A 21,665-nucleotide genomic window follows, 5' to 3' on the forward strand; every position below is an offset into this window, starting at 1 on the left:
CAGTTTTTCTGGTTTCTGTGTGAGAACCCTTTTGGAATCAAGTTGAAGGCATTTTATCCACTTGGGAGCATTCAATTTCATGGTATTTTACCTGCCTGTTTGTAAAACCCTGCAAAGTTTAAAAAAATTTAAAAGATAAAAATAAAAATCCTTACTTATATAGCAGGCGATATAACAAATTTTGAGCTGGAATGAAAATAGACCTTTTCTATGTGGATTGTGCCCCAATATGACTATGCAAAGGCACTCAGAAGACTTTATTTAAAAAAATAAAAAAATAAATAACCCAAATAACTTTATTAAGGAATGTATTACATTGTTCACCAATACTAAACATGAAAATTAAAAAATTAAAAATAAACATACATCAGTACTGTATGCTCTGATCAAAACTGATGATCAAAACTTATATGTAATTTATTTAGAACATGGTAATGATGTTACTGGTTTGTCCAAAATGTCCATAGATTGTATGTCATCACAAGAGGCTTGGTTATTATAGATGCTGCTTGAGTAACACACTAACTTAAAAGTGTATGGAGACAATCGGATGAATCAAATCTGTAGCTTGCATCCAACCTTAACATGATGAATGCATAATGAAAATAAGTCTGTTGTATGTAATATCCCCATTACACTGTTGAGTCATACGTTCTGAATCACTGTTTGACCCCATACTGGTCCTTTCAGAATAACTCATAAGTAATAATAATTAACATTTTTTCAGTTCCTGTTAGGTCATTCATTAGTCTTCAGTAAAGGTAACTATTCATAGCAAAGCGTTTTACATTAAAATACAAGGTAGAATGGAAATTAGAGGCAGAAATGACAGATATTACATTCATCTCTAGCATATCTGGATCAAAGCCCATTTAAGATGTAAGTATGGTGGAGTACTTTGTCGTTACTCCAGGAAAAAGAAAAGAAGGTTGGTGTTGTATGATTACCTACAACCACTGAGATTCTCAGTTCTTATTTCTTCCAGAGTAGTCTCTGTGGCTGGATGACTCAAAGTCAAAGCTCTATTTTTAACTTCAAAGGCAAAAACTGGTAAGCATTTTCCTAATTTGCTTCAATTGCCTTTGATTTTTCATCCTACATGGATGAGCTTTGGAATAACACTGTTTTCTGTTCTTTACTAGGTCAGTGACTAAGACATAATTAAAAGCCGGGGGGAGGGGAGGTTAGCTGGATACAGGACACATGCAAACACACATATAGAGTCCCACTTGGGAGCTGCATAGCACAGTCCCAGACTTCACTGTTGGCTCTGATGAGGTAATTCAACACAGAAAAATGTGGCCTCATGGCACTTGGATATCTATTCTGAATATAGAGCTTAATAGATATTTAAAAAGCACTGGATCATATTTGTTTTAGGATTTTTCAAGTTTATAAAGCAGTAATAAAATGGAAAAATAGGGTTGAAAATGTATTTTCTTCCCCTGTGAATACAGCCCAACCCAGATTACAACCGTCTGGAGATGCTCCCTTGACAGTCAGCTGCAGCTGTAGTTTGGGTGTGGTTATATGGTCCCCTGTTCAAGAGAAAACTTACACCTGGGTGGCACCAGACTTCCCTGTGAGACATGTAACCTTATATTGCCACCAAGCAGGAGAGGCTGAGTGGAGGAAAACTGAAGTTAAAATCTGGTTAACTCACATGACTCATATTTTCTGCCCTCCATTGCAGAGAAAACTGACACGAACATGTTTGTCCAGTTTGTTTATGTGTCAGGCTCATGCCAGGGGGCTTGATGTTTTCCATGTGTGTTGAATGGCAATGCTGCTGCCACACAGATTGTCATGTGTATACAGTGCGTTTACAGCTTTGCATCATGTGATGTGAATGACTCATTTTTAATGATCCACAGGCCCCTGGATGGACATACTGTATATGTGCTTACACAGTAGCTTGCTTTCTCTCCAGTTATTTAACTTGAATCAATTCTGCTTACTAAAACACACTAATCAATACATTTTATTGATTATTCAGTCATGTGGAGGGCACTGTGGCTCAGTTCTATGGCTTTTTTATGGACCAGTCAAGTGTCATCTCTACTATTATTACTCACAGTCCTGCGCTCATCTTTGCCCTCAAGAGTCTATTGAAATGGTCATAAAAGATATGGATATAGCCACTGTGGATGCTGCACTTTGAACAGTGAGCCAGGTGGTATAGCTTATAGTGATGCACCATTCATTAAGGGTTTATTATCTATAACTAGTGCCTTTAAACAGTTAATAGTCAATTTAGGAATGCTTAAAGATCAGTTATATAAGATGTTAAGGACATGCTTATTGTTCATGAACGTTGTTGTTCCCCACAATGAATCCTACTCACTTTTGTGATCTCCTGACTTCTCCTCTAACGCCACCTTCACTGTTGCCAGATTGGATTTACAAAAAGATTCCCATTCAATCAAAAAAAAAAAATCTTTCCAATCTGGCAACACTTGCAACCATCAGAATCACATTTGTTTTTTTTGTTTGTGAAATCTACTATTGGGTGTATTCCCATGAGACTTGGTCCAAATATTCATATTCCCATCAGCTTAATTGTAGCAGAACAGATATTGCAGCTGGGAGGACAGTATTTATTTACACAAGGATTATCATGCTGTTATAAAGAAGACTTGAAACTATCAATAAAGACCATGCACTAATTAGGAAAATGTTTCCTGAGGTAATAATTCAAATTAAAAGTGGAGATATTTTCTCATTTCCCATCAGTACAATCAAACTTCTTCTTGCAACCAGTGGAGTCGCCCCCTTCTGGCCATCAGAAAGAATGCAAGTTTATGGTACTTCAGCATCAGCTTTGCTTATTAGATCCAGAGGTTTCTGGTTGATGGAGACACTACCAAAGGTTGTTCTTAATCATGAAGTATACCTGATCCCTGAAGCAATTATTTAGTACATTTTTAAAGCCGTACCACTTATAATGACACCTTTGTATGCGAAGCCTTTTTAGAAAGTGGTCGGCTGCTGTTAAATTTCATCCAAATTTCACAGCAAAAATGGCTGCTCCAAAATGCAACCATGTTGCACCGCAACAGTAAACAGTGATTATCTCAGTGCTTTCGGAAACCATAGGCAAGGCAAGGCAAGGCAAGTTTATTTGTATAGCACAATTCAACACAAGGTAATTCAAAGTGCTTTACATACACATTAAAAACAGCAAGACACAATTGAAAACAATAAAAACAGTCAATTATAGTAGTTAGTTAGTTAGTTAATCATAGTCAGTTAGTAGATGAGTTATTAGTTTTGTCATGCACCGTTTGCTCCGTCAGGGCAGTCTGCCCGTTTGTCCCTCTCCACATGCTCAATGGGGTGGAATATGTCTGCGTGAAGCCATGAGGCCATCTGGTGACGCGGAACAAGTGGCATTGCCAGAAAAAAATTAAAACACGAACTTAATCCGGCTTCACACGACAGTCGCCAAACATTCCGGCTCATGCATGGAGCAGGTCCCTTTTTGGATCTGTCATGACAGACTCAATCCCCCCAACGACACAAAACAAAACCACCATCAGAGACCAAAAAAGATGCAGTCACATATTTGGATCGCAATGAGCAGAAATAATATAAAGCAGCAACATATGCACACATGCGCGTGCCGCCAGCCATGCGTAACTTGACTGGATGCAGCACTAACAGATTTAAGACCCCCACCCCACCCGTTTAATCTTCAACCTCAGATTATTATGGCTATTTTCTAGTGATTGATGGATAAAACGGTCTGACAGAGGGTACAAAGAGCTCTGTGAGTGGAGACATCGCCGCTGAGGGATGATGATGCAGAGCGAGAAGGAGGGAGATGGTACAGTAGCCTACTGAGGAGGCGAGGGCGGGGTTTTCCCTCCAAGATGAGGCAAACTAAAATAAAATTAGCTCCTCGCAGCCGGCGCATGTACAGTACACTGCAAACACACACGGCTGAGCATAGAGGGAGGGAGGATGGTGATAAGGATGTGGTCTGAGGAGCGGCTCTTCTCTGTGGATGTTATCTCACCTCCCCTGTGAAGCTTTTGATCCTGTTTGTTTAAGCCGCAGCTGCTGTTTGTGTGTCTCTCTGTGTGTTTTTCTACATTTTTTAAATTCCTGTTTTGCTGACCGGTCTGCGTGTGTGTGTGTGCTGTAACATCCACCATCATCTGGAGCCATGTCGGACTCTGAGGACATGACGGAGTTCGCCAGCATCGTGGAGCGGATCGAGCGAGGCGAGGTGAGTCTCATCCGGATGATTTACGGTCCTTCTGACAGCAGCGGTCTGCATGTCACCATGCAGCCGACAGCAGCAGCGCCGGGCCGGCCTGCAGAGCTGTCAGAAGGATGGACAGGGATGATGACACACAGATCCATTTCTCACACTTTCTATTCATTGATAAGACATTTAATTGTATACTACTATCTACACTATTCTGATATTGTATCAGGATCTGAGGTATTTTTAGGCTCTGGTAGCCTGAATAGTTAGACCCACATCTATTCTATTCTATTTCTGTGACATGGTTTCAGGTGTGGCACACACCTGCTACTATTCTAATCATATTAATAACTATTCAGTTCAATTATATTCTATTTTGATAGCCATATTATATTATCAAATAATGTTATACCCCCATAATTATTATTATAAACTATATTCCAAGCTGTAAAATTCAAAATTTGATCAAAACCCATATGGATTGTAGAGCAATAGCCTAATTGTAGGAAGCATAATATTTGTTAAAGGCAAAATATGTGTGAAAACACCATTATCAATTAAATATTGTGGTGTAGCACAGATGTCCAGGCCTAGTAGTATTCTACAGACTTAAGAAAAAGGCTTTGTTTGGTACAGGTCCCTGCAAAAAAGAAAAAGAAATCACACCATGATTAGATTAGAATTAGATGCCCTTTTCAACCTTAATTCCAACATTGTAATGAGTTTGGGAATAATCCCTAATCTGTTCTGTTAATTGAATAGTTTATTAATCTATCTATCTATCTATCTATCTATCTATCTATCTATCTATCTATCTATCTATCTATCTATCCTAACATTGCAGTACATAGTGATAGATCATCTTCTGTATTCTGCCATATTCTATTGTAGTCATGTAAAATATGTATGTATATTCAGACATTATGCAGTTTAAAATTATTTATATAATTTTATATTTTAGCCTGCCCTGTTATGTTATTTTGTATTTAATTTTAAGCAGTTATATAACCTCACAAGTCTATTTTGATGAATATAGAGAATATTTGACACTTTTCTGTTAACAAAAAATGTAATAACCCATAAAGAGACCCACATCTCTATCTTAGTCCATTCTGTTCTTTTCAATTCTATGTCAAGGCTTTGTTGCTTTAAGGCACAAGCTTTTCTTCTATTCTTAGACAAAAAACGTGAACATAAAGAGTTTAATTAGAAGCCTTAGTCGCTGAGTGTCTTGGTAGTTAGATAGTGCTGCAGGCGGATCACAGACTCCTGTCAATAAGTGGGACACTTGGCAGCAGCTGTGTGGTAGTGAGAGCTGGGGCACCGGGTTACTGAGGTGTGTATTTGCCTGCACAGGGAGGAGGCAGTCTGAACCATTCCAGGCAGGCAGAATGAGATGAAATACATCTCTCCTGCTCACACAATCTGTGGCATTCATCCATGCATGCATGAGCTGTGTGTGTTTCATGTGTTGGAGAGAAAAAAAAAGAGCAGACTGTACACACGATTGACTCACTGGCCTGACACAGTGGATGAATTCAGTGATATTTTAAAATTTAATCAGGCCTGTTTTGCACAATGGGCAACACAATTTACTCTCACCTCTGTAGTGCCAGAGTTATCAGCAAGTGCCAACAAACAAAAAAACAATATATAACAGTGATTCTATTGTTAGAGGTTTTTTTGGGGGTCTCTTTTAGGCTTCTGAATTGAAATACATGACAGCATGAAAAGAAACTGTACACACAGATTAAATGTCTTTTTAGATTTGACTTCTTTATTGTGTCACTACATTATTTTATTGGGTCAGGCTGTTAAGCATATTCAGTGGATTTGTGTGAGGGTTACATAGTTTAGAAATGCAATTTTTGAAGTAAAATTGGCTTTCTTCTTTACAGTGTTTTGTTGCATACCCTGACAATGCATATATTGACAATGAGGACATTTAAGAAACCGTTTGCTCTGAGAATAAATATAGATTGCATACTTTTGAAAATGATGTGTTTCATGGTGCCATTTGGCTGTTTTAGCAGACAGACAAGCCCTCATCCTCTCTCCTGTGTGTTTTAACACCCATGGGTCCTGTAGGTCCCTAAAGGCTGCACCCACAGAATGTTCAACATTTTACTGTTGAATAACTGGCACAAAGTAAATACTAAATCTAAATCTAGACATGGATGAAACCTCTGTTATCACTCTGCCTGACACTGGAGCTGCTGTCTGTGTGGTTTGCTTCCCACAAATGTTGTTGGAAAAGTGAATGACTCAGCAGTCCTAAAGATGCCTGCAGTGCCCTCAGTGACTGTGCACACCTTAGATTAATTCTAGAGTTTCATCCGCTTCATCCTGTGCTGCTGCACAGCTTTTTCCATGCTAGTTCCTTAAGACATTATAGCTTCCTCCTTAAAAGCTGTTTCATGGTCCATTTGGTTATTTAACTAAAACACTGTTGTGTTGACCTACTAGGGGCCCCTAATGTACAGTAAAATGAACCGCAGACCTTTTACCAATAGCTACTGCAGCAAGTGATTAGCAGATATCATAAATCCTCTGAAAGAATGAAGGGGACCCGGACATTAGCAGAGACTGTAAAGCTAACAGGAGTTATAGCTCACATGGCCCCTTTTACATCCTATACAAACTGTCCATGAGAGCGGACAACAGTAGTCCACTGACATACCAGATAAATTAGTGAGACAATTTTATATAAAAGCAAGATGGTGTGTGGACCTTGGCAGCTTTTATTTTAACTTAGATTTTAAAATACTGATATAAAGGTACATAATTGACTGATAAAGCACAAGTCAACCACACTGTCAAAGTTCTGTACATCTGTCTTTGCATTATAAAACACACTTTGTTTATGCTGCTATAAGTGCAATAATGATATTTTATGCTGCTGACATGTGCAGACACAAGACACAGTTCCATCCCCTCATGTTTAACTTTTATGTTTTATTTATATATATATATATAAATCTATATAAATCTATATAAATCTATATATATATATATATATATATATATATATATATATATATATATATATATTTTATTATAGATTTTTGTTTCAGTTCCCTGCATGTTGATTTTGTGTATAACAAGTGCTTATGATGCATATAAGATTCAAGTTTTTAGCCATGCGAGCAGTGTTGCACTCGGGGTAGCAAAACTGGTCGATCGTTCACTTTGGTCCAGACTTAAAATATCTTAACGACTATTAAATATATTGCAGTCGAAATTTGCAACAGATATTCATGGTCTCTAGAAGATAGATTATAATAACTTTGACTTTAACCCTGACTTTTTCCTTCCATATCAAAACAAGGTCTTAGTTTTCACTTATTTAGTTAAATATCTGGTCATTTTACTAATTGGATTGGCAAAACTAATGGTAAAAAACACATTCATGGTTGTCTCAGAATAAATTGAAATAATGTTAGTATTTCCCTGAACTTTAGAGCCCTAGTTCTACCAGCAGTTCAACATAAAGCATACAAACGACATTTATTGCACGTCTGTCTGTCCTGGGAGGGGGGGTCCATCCTCTGTCGCTCTCCCTGAGTTTTTTTCTTCTTTTTCCACTGTTAAAAGGGTTTTTTGAGGAGTTTTTCCCTGGCCGATGTGAGGGTCAAAGGACAGAGGGTGTTGTTCCATATACAGTCTGTAAAGAACTTTGATGCAAATCTGTGATTTGCAATTTTGGGCTATATTTGGGCTATTTTGGACCATAATTTACAAGATGGACATCGTGCAGTATTGAAGAAGACTTGAAACAAGTGATTGAGACCCTAAACTCATTAGGAAAATTAGGTAATAAATCAAGTGAGAAGTTGGGACAATATCTCATAGACTTCCATAAAATTGCACTTCTCTTTTCTCTTGCTTCCTGCCATTAGAAAGAATGCACATTGAAGTCACTTCTGTATTGGCTTCACTATGCCGGAGGCTGGCACTTGCTATACATGTAAACCAAAACCAATATAGTCCTGTTGCCTACAGATCAGATTCTGCATTAATATGCATATATCTGCTTATAGATAAAACTTCTGTGAGCCCTTTACATTTCCTGTAGCTCCACCGTCAGGTGAATACTTTGGTTTTGAACCAAATACCTACAAAACCAAAGACATTCCCACAAACCTGAGCTGTATTTTTCTGTTAAAGTAAATGTTACTAACACCATAAACTACATATGAACATGGTAAACATAAGCCTATACCTGCACACTCTTATGTTATTTCACATATAACCCATTCTAATTGAAATACGGATGATAAAATAAATGCTTTTCATGATATGTCTCCTCGAAGTTTTAAGACATTTGTTAAATACCTTTTATTTTTTAGTAATAACATTGATAATTTTACTTCAGCCTCAGCTTCGACTTTAACTTATATCTAAAATGTATTTTTTCTTTGTAATTTAAAAGATCTATGCCCTCATCTCATAACCATAGAATCAACAAATGCAAAAATGAAAAGTAATGCAAAAAAGTGCACTGTCACCTGCATATGCCTGGTAAAAGCACCTCGTCACACTGTTAAAATAATCGCCTAAGTCATTTTTTGTCAAATTTTTTTTTTGTTGCCAAAATCATCTCCTCATGATGCCGGCCACCTATGGTAAAATCGTCTACATCCTCAGTTGATCAGATCATGTGATTTTACCCCTTTTAGACAATGGCCAATGTCAAGCTTGTGTGACTCTTATGTAGACACCTTCAAAATAAAGTGTTACCATATCTTGCTTAAGTCACAAAGGCATGTTTAAAAAAATTGCTTAAGTCACAAAGGCATGTTTAAAAAATTGCCTAAGTCATTTATTTCTCTTAAGTTACATAATTTACACACAGTATTATTACTATGCCAATAGCCATCCTTTGTTACATCCTTTTTGAGTGAAATTATCAATAAATGTCATATGTTACACTTTTGGTGAAGTTTTTTGTGTTTCCTGCAAAACTTAGTTAGGCGATTATTTCAACAGGGTGACAACCTGATTGATGAGTTTAATCAAGTTTACGAGCAGCACATGAAGGCAGCATTAGTTCCAGTGGAGACCCAGCCCCCTCCTCCCTCTCTCCCTCTCTCTCCACCCCTCCTCTGTCTCTCTCTGCCCGCCTGCATGCACTGCAGCAGTGAATTGGTTGCTGATTCACCACAGCACTGCCTCTCTCAGCGGCGTCACTCTATTTAAATTCACTCAGCCGTCTCAGTCGGCATCTTCTGCTCCCGTCCGAGAAGTTTTGTTGTTAGCCCGACCAAAAACAAAAAAACGCCGGATAAGGTGTTGTTTTACTCCCAGGCTTATAGTTTCTCCCTCGCCATGTCTGCAGAGATGCGGCGAAGCAGCTCAATTGGGGTAAGTGGAAGAAGAGAGGAATTATGATTAAAAACGTTGTTTTGTCTCGTCATTGTTGAACAGCCTGTAGCTTCTCTGCTCTGCATATTAAGAGACCGGGCTTTGTGAAAAGTTAACCACTATTAGTGGAGCTCTAAACTGCCACAAGTGTGTGTTCATTAGCCTACATTTTCGAGCCATTGTTTAATTTTTTATGAAACATTTCGCTCTCAGCAGACTTCAGGACAGCCGCTGTTTGTCTTTTTTCTGTTTAAACTTCCTCTCTGCTTCAGGGTATTGTCTTTTGACACGTGCAGAGGCGTTTTCCCCCTAAATTAATGTTTGTTTAAAGCCGAATGAAGGTCGACTTTATTGGGATGTTTTATCACAACGCCTGCAATAAATTAATTAATCAGTCGTTATAAAGGCGAACACGTTTTTGGCTCTGCAGCTCGTAGAAACGTTTCTTTAAAATGTTAAAACGTGAGCTGCTGGAATCGTGTATTTCACTGTTTGTCTATATTTAGCCAGCTGGGCTTAATCCTGTCTTATGTAATGTAACAGAAACATGGTAAAGACACCGTGGCTGGCTGTTAATGTGACTGTATCAGTGCATTTCAGAGTCAAGTTGATGCTCTGGTAGGATAAAGGATAACTTTACCCCTCGTACCTACCTAAAAGGCCCGTTTTCCCACCTCAGTGACACAGCAAAATGCTGTTTTTACAGCTTAAAGCGCAGACAATAGGTCTATTTTAGCTGCATCTAAAATGTCCTAATAATAGGTTATTCTTCCAAGAATCAAAGACAGCTGTATCCTTGCCAACAAGTATGAAATTGCAGAGCTTATTGCAGATAGATTTGTGATGCCTTCTGTTGTTTCATTTCTTATTCATCTCTTAAATGGTGACCGCAGCTGTGGTGGATCCTCATGCAAAACTCCTAAATGTAAAAGTACATTTTATGTGTCTATATGGCGCTTTTTTAAGTGATCCATATCTCCGTCACCAGGTCCCAATCAAGAACATAGAGAGGGAGCTGATCTGCCCGATATGCAAGGAGCTCTTCACCCATCCGTTGATCCTGCCCTGCCAGCACAGCGTCTGCCACAAGTGTGTCAGAGAGCTGCTGATGCTGAACCATGAGGACTCTTTCGATGCCGGCTCAGAGTGCTCCCTGCCGGGCAGCCCCAGGTCCAGGGTCCCGTCCCCTTCCATGGAGAGGCTGGACAGGCTTGTGAGATCAGGTGGGTCTCGGGGTAAGGAGACAGAAACATTTGTTTTTCTCTGTAGATTGATTAAACATATTCTTTCCAGGAAGGATTTTATCATGTTCAGATCAGTACAGGGAAGTGGTTCTCATATTTCTCTGTGGTTAAGAGCATCTTGAGGCATTAGCAGGAGCAATGTTCATGCTCTATTGTTGGGCAGCCTGGTTATGTGAGCTGATGGGAGCTTATATCTGGTGATTGTTGCTCAGGAAGTGCAAGTATTGAATGCATTTGTGATAGCTGCCAAGGAAGCCAATATGAGTTTTGTATCAGTCATGCTAACTTCCTGTTGCATTGTCTTCCTCCCAATTCCCTTAACTTAATTTTTTTTTAAGTTCTGTTGTCATCTCACAGGCTGCATTCAACAGGTTTCCATGTCTGGAGCCTGGGATTTACCCCCCATAGAACAGGACAAAAGGCTTATACTTCTCAAATGAGGAAATATGTTGCTACAAATGGAAACTGAATTTGATTACCTAGCAATAAACACTTTAATGCCACTGTGGAGAGACAAAGGTTAGATTAAAGGTTGAGAGCAAATAAGCCTGTGGAAACTCTGTACAAGAAATGGGCCAAGCATTATTGTATGATATGTGGGTTTTAGTGTGGTGCAGACGCAGCCCCTCCTCCCTCTCTTGTCCTAGATGAACAAGAACAAACATAAAAAATGATTTAATAACTTTACCGCTCAGCCATCACATTGTCAGTCATCACGTCTTCTTCTAATCCTGTCTGCTTTTACAGGAGTCATTAAAGAAACAGCAGAGGAACTTGACAAGCTGTAGTTTTGTCTACCAGGAGAAAAGAAATGTTGACAAGCTCTCTCAAGCCCTAATTGTCTCCACCGTCTGCCTCTAATGGCCCACGGGCATCAAACATCCCCTTCAATCATGCAAGGGCTCATGTATTCATTTGAAAATGTTTTAGGAACAGAGAGCAAAGTATGTATCGGTTTCACTCCACCTTTAATCGGATATACAGGGAAATGTGTGTGTCTTGTGTACACATGAGTGAACAAAGCACATCTGTAAGCTCCTTTTTAAACTCTTAAAACCAAGCTGAGCTGGAGGGGGGGAAAGCTGTAAGTGAGTGAGGGGGGGTGTAACAGGTAGCTAAATTAACTTGTCACAACATTTTTTAAATTCTCTGCTGAACACATGGCACTGCTGCTGCAGCCAAGCTTGAGCAGGTCAATGTCTAAGCCTTGAAAACAGCATGGTGGGACCGAAGGCTGCCTTTCTGTTTTTTGAGAGCTCTGGGCTGCACGCCATTTCCACATAGATGTCGTCTTATTTGCACTCTTGTCCACTCTTATCCACAAAACCAGAGTTGTGTCCAACTTTTAGCTATACTCATTCTAAGCAGGTTTTGAATATGTAGTGTGTTCATACTGGAAAAGAGAGAAAATCCTTTGCTAGTTTGTTCTCAGCTCCATCACCTACAGTCGCTGAAAAGAGACCGCTAACATGCATTATTACATGCAATGTACAGTAACGTTAGATATTCTTTATGAAAGTAATTTGTTTAAGAATGCAGCCTTCTGAGTGCTCAAGGCATACCTAAAGTGTGCGTCGCTGTTGGAAGGAAATGGATCAGCTGCTCACAGCTGCAAAACGTTTAGTTGTAGTTACACACGGTTGTCCGACCTATCTGATGCTTCTGCTGTTGTTTTATGTGCTGTATTGTTTTGCTAGCGTATCAAATCTACTAACTAACTTAATGAGATAAGAAATCATCTAATACACATTTTCTCCTCAGTTGAATAAATCTCACTTCTTCCTCACCTGGGTTTGCTCAGTGAATTGTATGCACGTGACGCAGGGGTTTTCTACCTGGAAGTTCTTGCAAACAGACATTGTGATCAATTCTATTCAAACTGCAGTTTGGCATCTAAATGTGCAATTATTGTCTCAATGATTTGTTGTATACTTAATATACAGTTCAAGAACTCTAAACTTGATGTGTTTTTATGCATATGGGACAAAGTGATTTAATTGATTCAGAATAGTTGAAATCAAATGTATCTAATCCGTGACCCATACTATGTTAAACTGAGTGACATTTGGTGCAAGCTGAAACACTGAGGACCAGAGCTGAAAAGGTCCCCAGAGTACAGTGAGGTGAACTACTTTTGGGAGCTATTCAGCCATTCATGGTTTTAAACCACTGAGACCGGGCTCTCAAACACAGTCTCCCTCATTCAGATTCCCTCCTTCAACCTGAATGAGTTCATTCTTCACTGGCAGGACCGCATCTGTTGACGCAGGAAATAATCAAATTCTGCTTTCTGAGTAAACAAATCTCGCACCTTGCTGAAAGACAGTTTTTGCACAAGGACAGCGCTGTCATTCTGACTTGTGAATTGATGCAGCGGCAGAGTAATTTAAATCTTCATTTAGCAGCATCTTATAAAGAAACTGTAGGTTTATTAGTCAAGATGAACTATTCTCAAGGTTTTGTTCAAGTGGAATTCCCTGGGGGATTATTTAAATGCATTTAATCAGCAGATTACAAAACACAACTCTCTGTGTGTTAAGGATATTCGAAAAAAACCTCAAAGTACATTATGAGCACATAAACTTGCAAACAGAACAGCCGAGTAATTCTGCTGCCCGCCTCCAACACTGGGAGATCAGATCATTGGTAGCCATGGTGACGCAACCTGCCTGTAAGGAATGAATGAGGGATTAGGTGAAGGGAGAGAAGGAAAAGATTTAAGGCTATATATATCAGTGTGCAGCTTGAACAAGCCTCGCTGTGCATGGAAGGAGGGGAGGCAGTTACTAAAACTTCATCATTATTGTTTCTCAACTTCATCTTATTTTATGTTGCCGGGGCTCAAAATGCATTTATGTTCAACAGCTAACTCTTGACAAGTGCACTGAAAAGTTGTACGGTGCAAGTCCTTGTAAAGGAACAGTTTGACATGTTGGGAAATATGCCTAGTCTTTTTCTTGCAGAGAAAACTATCTTGTGTCTTGAGACAGTTGGCCTAGCTTAGCATTAAGACTGGAAGTCCCGGACCCTACTACTGTTGCTTTGCGTGTTAATCTTGTGTTTTCGCTAACCACATATGCTGTTTACATGATGGCAGATTTGCCACCTGAAACTTGTTGAAATTTTATTTTACAAAGCTTAATTTTGGACAAACGTACTCTCATTATTTGGTAGAAATGGTTAGGATGAATATGTTTGAGGCTATTTTTTTAAATTTTTAATTATTCATTATCCATCTAGTTACAGTATTGCTGTTTAAAATGCTAGAAACCTGAAAACCTAAAGTTTTCTCACAAAAACCAAGGAGGCATGTATCTCCCCAATTTGAAATATTACTGTGCAGCAACGACTACACCGACTACAAAAACTGAAATGTAAAAGTCTGATAGTATTGTAGTCGTACTGGAAAATGGATGCTTTTTAGATGGTGAAAATAGAGCCGTTTCCAGTTTTAATGCTAAATGACGTACACTAACTGGGGCGTAGCTTCATATATAGTAGGAAAACGAATTAACATATTTCCCAAAATGCTAAACTATTCCTTTAAATGCAAATTGTCTGACATGTAAACGTGTATTGCAAAATTCTCCAAAATAGTCCTGAAAAGTTCCATTTAAGTTGTGCTCAAATCTAGACCGGTAAAAAGTGCACATATCAAGAGTTAATTGTACTTTAACAAGTGTTCACATCCTGTATGTGTATTTTAAACGCTGTGTTTGTATTTCACTCTGAACTGCATTACCAGACTTCTCCTTCAGTTAACTTTTATGTTAGTTTTATTTCTGGAATGTCACAATGTTAAAAAAACAACTGTTTTTTATCACGTCACTTCACATTATGTGTTTCTTTTTTTCTTGTTGGTCTCACCTCACTTCTCTGTTCATTGCTTGCAGCCACAGTGCGAAGGTCGTTTGGAAGTCGAGGTAGACGCGGGCTCCGTGTTTTGAGTAGCTGTAGTAGTGAGTACAGTGTTACTAGAACTCCTGTGAAACCCTAGTTTGGTTCTACCTTTTCTCTACTTCAGCCCTGTCAACACAACCATACAAACTCACATCAACAGATAGTCATTCTACAGGAGTGTTACTGTAGCTGCTGCATTTAATGTTGTAAAATGTGTTCCTAATTCTTAATAAGTAACTCTAAATAATAGCTAAATAGGCATTTAATAATAGGCATATACCCCTTAAAAATGTCCACTGAGCCTAAACGTGATCTAATCTTTTTATATTCAGATTTACGAGGCTTTCATAGATAATAGTAAGAGGAGGAAAAATGCTTCAGGTCATCACTGCCTTCTTTTCAAACTGGTATTTAATTTTGTAAGTAGGTTAGGAAAGGAATTGGTGAAAGGAAAGGGGAACAGTAAAAACCTTAAAGCAATGATGAGTCAGCACACGGGGAGGCCGACCAAAAGGGGAGTGGCCAGGAGTAAATTAGGAGAGATGAGAATCGAAGGGAGGTCGAGTCCTTGAAGGGGATTTTTGGCAAGTGACAAAAAGGAACTGAAAGGAGGCGAGACTAAAATTAGTGAGAGAGGGGTGAGGATGTTTCCTAGGAGTTGAAGTGGGACAGGAATGTGTGTGTGTTTCTCTGTACACTAGCTAAGATTAGCATTCATTTTGTAAAACATGTTGGCAAGTAAAGTCGACTTATTGAGATGGAGACTCTGTTAGTCTCTGTTGTTTCACACACACTGAAAGAAAACCTACAATATGTTTGGGCATGCTAAGTTTCTTAACTGGCTTTTACTGACTGATATGTGTATGCCTTTAGGGTGCTGTTGATGCTTCACACGACGATCATTAGTGTTTGAGAAACAGTTTATAAGAATGCAGGCCTGTTTCAGCCTACCTCTAATCATTTTGGGCACGATGAATTGAGAAGTGTCAGATTGCGGGCCAAGGAAAACAAGTCTGAATAGCAGTTTTGTTGGTCAGCCAACTAATGAAGTTATTTGATATGCTCAGTAGATCTTTTTAAGAAAGGAATGCTTTACTCTCCTGTATTCAATGCACAGAAGAGATTTTTCTTTCTTTCTTGAGGAATAGCCTCTTTATAGAGAAGCAAGTCCCTCCCCATTTGGTGTCTCCCTTACTGCAGAAAAATATGCACGGTATTCAACAGCGAGACAAATTTTCAATTGAAACAAAAGTTTGAATTGTGCCATCAATATCATACATGATCTTTGTTAGTTTAAAAGATAATTTTACAAATCGATAAAGTCAGTTTGTTGTAGGTTTATTGTAGTAACATTTAGTTTTGTGTGAAACCACCAACAATGTAACTTGGTTATGTTCCACGCAAAAATGTAATGTTCTCTTACACGATATGATTTATCCAGCGTCTAGGGGGTCTTTCTATCAACCAGAGAGCGAAAACAATAAACACACGGGCATCGTAGCCTCCATGAGAGAGAGTTATGACGTCACTCATGCAGCTTTACAGTTTTATGACAATCTCAGACTTTCTTGACTTGCAAAATGATCACCTAAATTGACAAACATCTGTGTAATGCATGGCACAATTCAAACGGGATCCAAAATTATTTCTCTTCACATTTACTAGCATACACAATTTTTCTAACGTAAGGTCCCATGATGGTCCTCCAGAAGGAGAGGGACTTTGCCTCTGTCTGCTAATTCCCTTCAAAGAATAAACAGCTACATTGAAATAAATACAACAGTAGCATAGATGTGCAAACATCAGTAACAATATATTTTTTAAATAAGGCAAGCAGGAGAAGATAAATGTAGCCTTAACTCTGAGATGATTTTTTTTTTCTTTAGCCTTTCAAAGAATGGAATAACATTCGCTCAAATTTAATATTTGGATAGGAAATGAAAAAACAACAACAGATTTCCCGTTTTATTATGTTTATTTATAAAGATTACAATCTTACAGATTTCACTCGTGCAGCCACTGACCAGACTAAATCTCAATACATATGTTTGAGTAGCAAAATATTATTCAACTAGGTAAAAAAAACAATGCTCCACATATTGGAAATGAAAAATAAAGTGATAAACTGCACCTGGATAGGATTCCCTCGACTATGTGACCAAATATGAATTTAGATGTGCAGACAGGCAGCTACATCAGTTCAGGCATCAAAGTGTTTGTGCAGGGTGAAGAAAACCAAGCCCCTTTTGCTCTGCAGTGACTCGTCAGTTTCTGCCTTCGACTCTGCATCCCTCCTGCAGATCTGCAAATCAACACACAAGCACACAAACGCATACACTTTTCCGCAGGCATCCCCTGTCTACTTCTTGTTTGCTCACACCTGAGTCAGTGTGCAGTCTCCCAGTATGACGCACACATGAATAAATACATGCATACATGCACTCACTGTCATCATTCATTGGTTTATATATGAAGGCTTCTTCCGACTTGTTTTAACAAGACCATGTCAGCTTCATCACCATCGTTATACTAAGTTTTTCATCATAACGTCACACCATAATCTTAATTTCACCTTTTGTCATATGAATTCAGGTAGGAAGGGTAACCCATGTGTCGCAAACAAAGCTCAGTAGTTGAGTTTGTCAGATCACGAACAGATTTTTCCTCCAGGTAGTAAACTGTTCCTGCTGTCACAGTCTTCAGTTCTGCTCACATCACTCGGTCACACGGCATGCACATGGCTACACATATCACATAGTTTATATGTTTGTTGTTCTGCCACTGCTTTTCCCTCAGCTGCACCTTTTGGAAAAAGTGTTGTTTTGAAGTAGTCTTCCTGTATTTCGCTTACCTGAGGAGTGTTTGATTTAACTTTTTAGGTCCTTGGAAACGAAGTGGAAACACTGAAAAAAATCCAGCACTCCTCGCTTCCCCTGTCCCCCAAAAACGTGAAGCAATATTTTTGTCATTTATTTTGCTGTGTAGTGACTTCAGTTTGCTGGCTTTGTTTGCGTGCTAACAGTGTTCTGCAAACCCCAATGCTTGTGTCTGTGATGTGACCCTGTGTAACAGCTCCTTGATTTTCCACCTCATGTTGCTGTGTTGTCGCTTTGTTACGATGCTGCTGCATCAGTAACAAGCACAATGTTGTGAGAAACTCTTGAAAGCGGTGCTGCTTTAAGAGGAGTTGTGTTGTCATGTGAAAATAAATGTTGATGCATTGAACTGGACATGTGGTATTAAAGTTCAATTGCAGGACATTTTTATTTAAAAGCTTAAAGGGATAGTTTGGATTTATTGAAGTGCGGTTGTATGAGGTATTTATCCACAGTCAGCATATTACCTACAGTACATGTGCATCTCAATAAATTAGAATATCATGGAAAAGTAATTACATTTCCAGTAATTAAAGTCAAATAGCCCCAACCAAGTATAGAGTGCATGTAGATGGACCTAAAATTGGTCTTTTGTAATATTCAAATGTTTTGAGACACTGAATTTTAGGTCTTTATTAAATGTAAGCCATAATCATTATAATTAGAAGAAATTAAATAAATTAAGACAAAATGTTTACTTATGTGTGTAATGGACCTATATAATGTGTTATTTCCACTTTTTGAATTTAATTACTGACATAAATAAACTTTTCTATGATATTCTAATTTATTGAGATGCACCCGTAGATGGCAGTGAGCATGCCACCAGTTTGGAGGAGCAGGCAGAAGAGTAGGCACAGAAGAGTAGCAATATACTGCTGCGGACCGGGGCAGCAGCTAAACATATTTTAGCCATATTTAAAAAAACAAGCAAACCTCCTATTACAATATTTTTACTGCTTTCCATCAGACAGTATTTCACGGGGAACTGAAGCAGTTCTATGGTCTTCTCAAAGCCAAAGGCAGTAGACCAGAAACCCTATTATTCAAGGTAAAATTCCTGTTTTTGTCAATGGAGCCTGGTGGCTTTGAAGAGAGCATGTATAACAACTTCAGTTCCCCCTCTTTATAAACTTCAACAGGGCTGTTTGACAGCAAGGCAGAGCAGTGGAAATATTCTTAATATTTATCGAGTATATTTAACTTCTTTTAATTTAATTTTTAGGTCATGCTTTTTTAGGTGACTAAAATAGGTTTTGCTGCTTCGCTTAGTTTCTTTGTTTGAATCTGGGGGCCAACCGGCATCTACTATAGGTAACACTGACTGTGGATAAGTATCTCATACAACCCCACTTCAATAAATCTGAACTATCCTTCTTTACAGTGTAATTCGGTTACATTGCTTGATTTTAAATATGCTTTGGTTTGTCATATTTTTACTTTCTTGATCATTCATTTTAAAATACAATTATTTTCTTTGTCCAGATCATTGTGAGCACTTACATACTATTCACCCCAGTGGTAAATGTTAAATGACTTGCAATATAAAATTGATTTTTCATACAGACAGCATATTCTCAATAAGCTCCAAGGATGCCATCTTCCCCATGACTATCCTGTATGTCTTCAGCCTTCCCCAGTACTCTTGGAAAGTCTCTCTTACTGGACTTATTTCCCTGTAATGACAACTCCTCAGTAATTGCCTGTACTGATGTTTTGCTTCATGCATCCATGCCCTTATGGAGCAGTGGTCATTGTGGAAATAAAGCACAAAGGGAGACATACTGAGGCCCTATTTGTTTCAATATGTGTTATCAAAGGCATTTTTCCTTAAGATCGTACTTGGCAATCATGCACATGATGTAATGCTGCTTTTGTGAATCACAGCCCAGAATGTGTTGAACACAAATGGGGGTTCACATTTTTCAAAGCCCTTATTTGACTCTCTTGGAAACTATGCCTTCAGTGTAGTTTGAAGTCAAAGGACATTGTTGTTCACATGTCAAAATAGGGCCTCAGACAAGATTTGAAACTGGGTGACCCAAAGTCATGAGTCTATAATATACGTGATCTTTTCTCACTTGTCTTTCCCTGCCCTCCTCCAGGCTCCATCTCATCCCCGGGGTGGCGCAGAGGTTCTGTGACTCCCCGGGTCACCACCATCCCATGCCCGGGCTGCCAGCATGACATTGACCTCGGTGAGCGCGGCATCAGCATGCTGTTCCGTAACTTCACCCTGGAGAGCATCGTCGAGCGCTACCGCCAGGCCGCCCGTGCAGCCATCGCTATTATGTGTAACATCTGTAAGCCTCCGCAGCTGCAGGAGGCCACAAAGAGCTGTATGGACTGCAAGGCCAGCTACTGTAACGAGTGCTTCAAGCTGCACCACCCCTGGGGCACGCCCAAAGCTCAGCATGAGTATGTCGGCCCCACTACAAATTTTAGGCCCAAGGCAAGTATCGTCCGTCTGTGCCCTGTGAAAGACTTACTTTTCTTTTATTTCTCTAGTTATTATATGTTATTTCATAAAGGGCCAAACAAGATTTTCACTCAGTGGACAGGAGGTAAAATGTTAGTCTGAGAAAAGAACAATCTATACATGCTCATGTTTACTTCAAAGAAAAGGAATCAGCTGGAAGTCTTTCACTTTGCAATTTTCCTAAACATTAATTGAAGGTGATTAGGCAACATCATTGCTTAGTTCATACAATATTATGAAAATGTTCCCACTTCAACATAATCTAATAATTATATATGAGGAATTTAATTTTGCTATGTATTCCACTTTTATTCACATTTTTGCATGTGATTGCTGAATTGATTTGGAAATCAAACAATCTGATTTTACCACTTTTTTTTTTTTTTAGAATAATCATAGAATACTATTACTATTTAAAACCTTGTTGGAAATTTGAGCAACTGGCTTTGTACTATTTCCAATCTCTTCGTCGATCCAACAGCTACATGCCGGCTCTGATCAATTCTGATGAGGATCTGGGCAGTAAAAAAATTGCTGATTTTGATCCTATTTTAAGAAACTTCAGGAAATGGCTCACACAGAGCTGTCTACATGCTTTTCTTGAGTAAATGCCATCTTCCTGTTTCACTTCAGCTAATGTTTGATCACTGTAGGAGTAAAATGCAGTTTATCTCCTACTGATTTTAACTCATTGTTGTTCTGTTGCATATCTCAGGTGCTCATGTGTCCGGAGCACGAGATGGAGAAGGTGAACATGTACTGTGAGGTCTGCAGACGACCCGTGTGTCACCTCTGCAAGCTGGGAGGATCCCACGCCAACCACAAAGTCACCTCCATGAGCAGTGCCTACAAAATCCTCAAGGTAGACCCTTGATTCAAAAAATTGAACTCCTTGAGACAAGATGGGTGTCAATTGAATCCAGTTGAATTTGTTTTGTTGCTCTCTGTGATTCATTGTGAGTCATTTTAACACAATACGGTCTTATGATAGCAATGATTAAACAGAGCTTGAACACAACACCAATGTTAATAAAGACTTGGTTCAGACTTGGTACCCCCAGGTTCAGAAAGGCAATGAAGTCACTTATTGATGGCCATTATTGATTTACATTCAGTACAGATTGATTCTTGAAAGTTCAGCCTAGTGTCACTAGATTTACAGAGCTCAATTTAATGACTTGAAATGGAGAGAAGCATTTTTATTAGTAGCTTCTTCTCGTTCTATGGGGTTAAAGTTGGGTCACAGCTAAACTATTTAACAAAAAAACCTTAAGAGCAGGTTTTTCGTGCTGTACCGATCCCTGAATCTCTCATCCCCTGCTGTAATATTAATGTCTGACCTGTAACCGTGCTGGCATGCTCCAGACCTGGGGTATCAAGCTCTCTTCCTTTGGAAACTGAAACCCAGGCCGGCTAACCAGGTTAAAACTAATTGGTCTCACGTGTGGGCGTCAGATTGTTGCCACAATTAATTTCAATCAGATTGAGTGTTTGGTTTAGCTTCTGTGGAGACAAAACTGTTAGGATGTTGTGTTTAAGGACTGTCTGGTTACTGTGCCAGCACTTGTCAACACAAAAGAGCTTCAAAC

General features: G+C 38.9%; 1 protein-coding gene across 3 annotated transcripts in view; it reads left to right on the top strand.

The window, feature by feature from the left end:
- Positions 1 to 3,936: 3,936 nt before the first annotated feature.
- Positions 3,937 to 21,665, top strand: part of trim36 (tripartite motif containing 36) — a 36,215-nt gene continuing 18,486 nt past the window's right edge. Inside the window, exons 1-4 of one of the 3 annotated variants that reach the window (XM_059336593.1) lie at positions 3,937 to 4,231; positions 10,566 to 10,812; positions 19,703 to 20,049; positions 20,792 to 20,938. In XM_059336593.1, the coding sequence (XP_059192576.1) occupies positions 4,169 to 4,231; positions 10,566 to 10,812; positions 19,703 to 20,049; positions 20,792 to 20,938 (804 nt within the window). In that variant the 5' untranslated portion in view covers positions 3,937 to 4,168. Of the gene's footprint in view, positions 4,232 to 9,310; positions 9,578 to 10,565; positions 10,813 to 19,702; positions 20,050 to 20,791; positions 20,939 to 21,665 lie in introns of those variants that run through there. The other 2 variants (XM_059336594.1, XM_059336595.1) reach the window with 2 other exon arrangements.

Source organism: Centropristis striata, chromosome 7, assembly GCF_030273125.1.
Source record: "Centropristis striata isolate RG_2023a ecotype Rhode Island chromosome 7, C.striata_1.0, whole genome shotgun sequence".
Lineage (NCBI taxonomy): Eukaryota > Metazoa > Chordata > Actinopteri > Perciformes > Serranidae > Centropristis > Centropristis striata.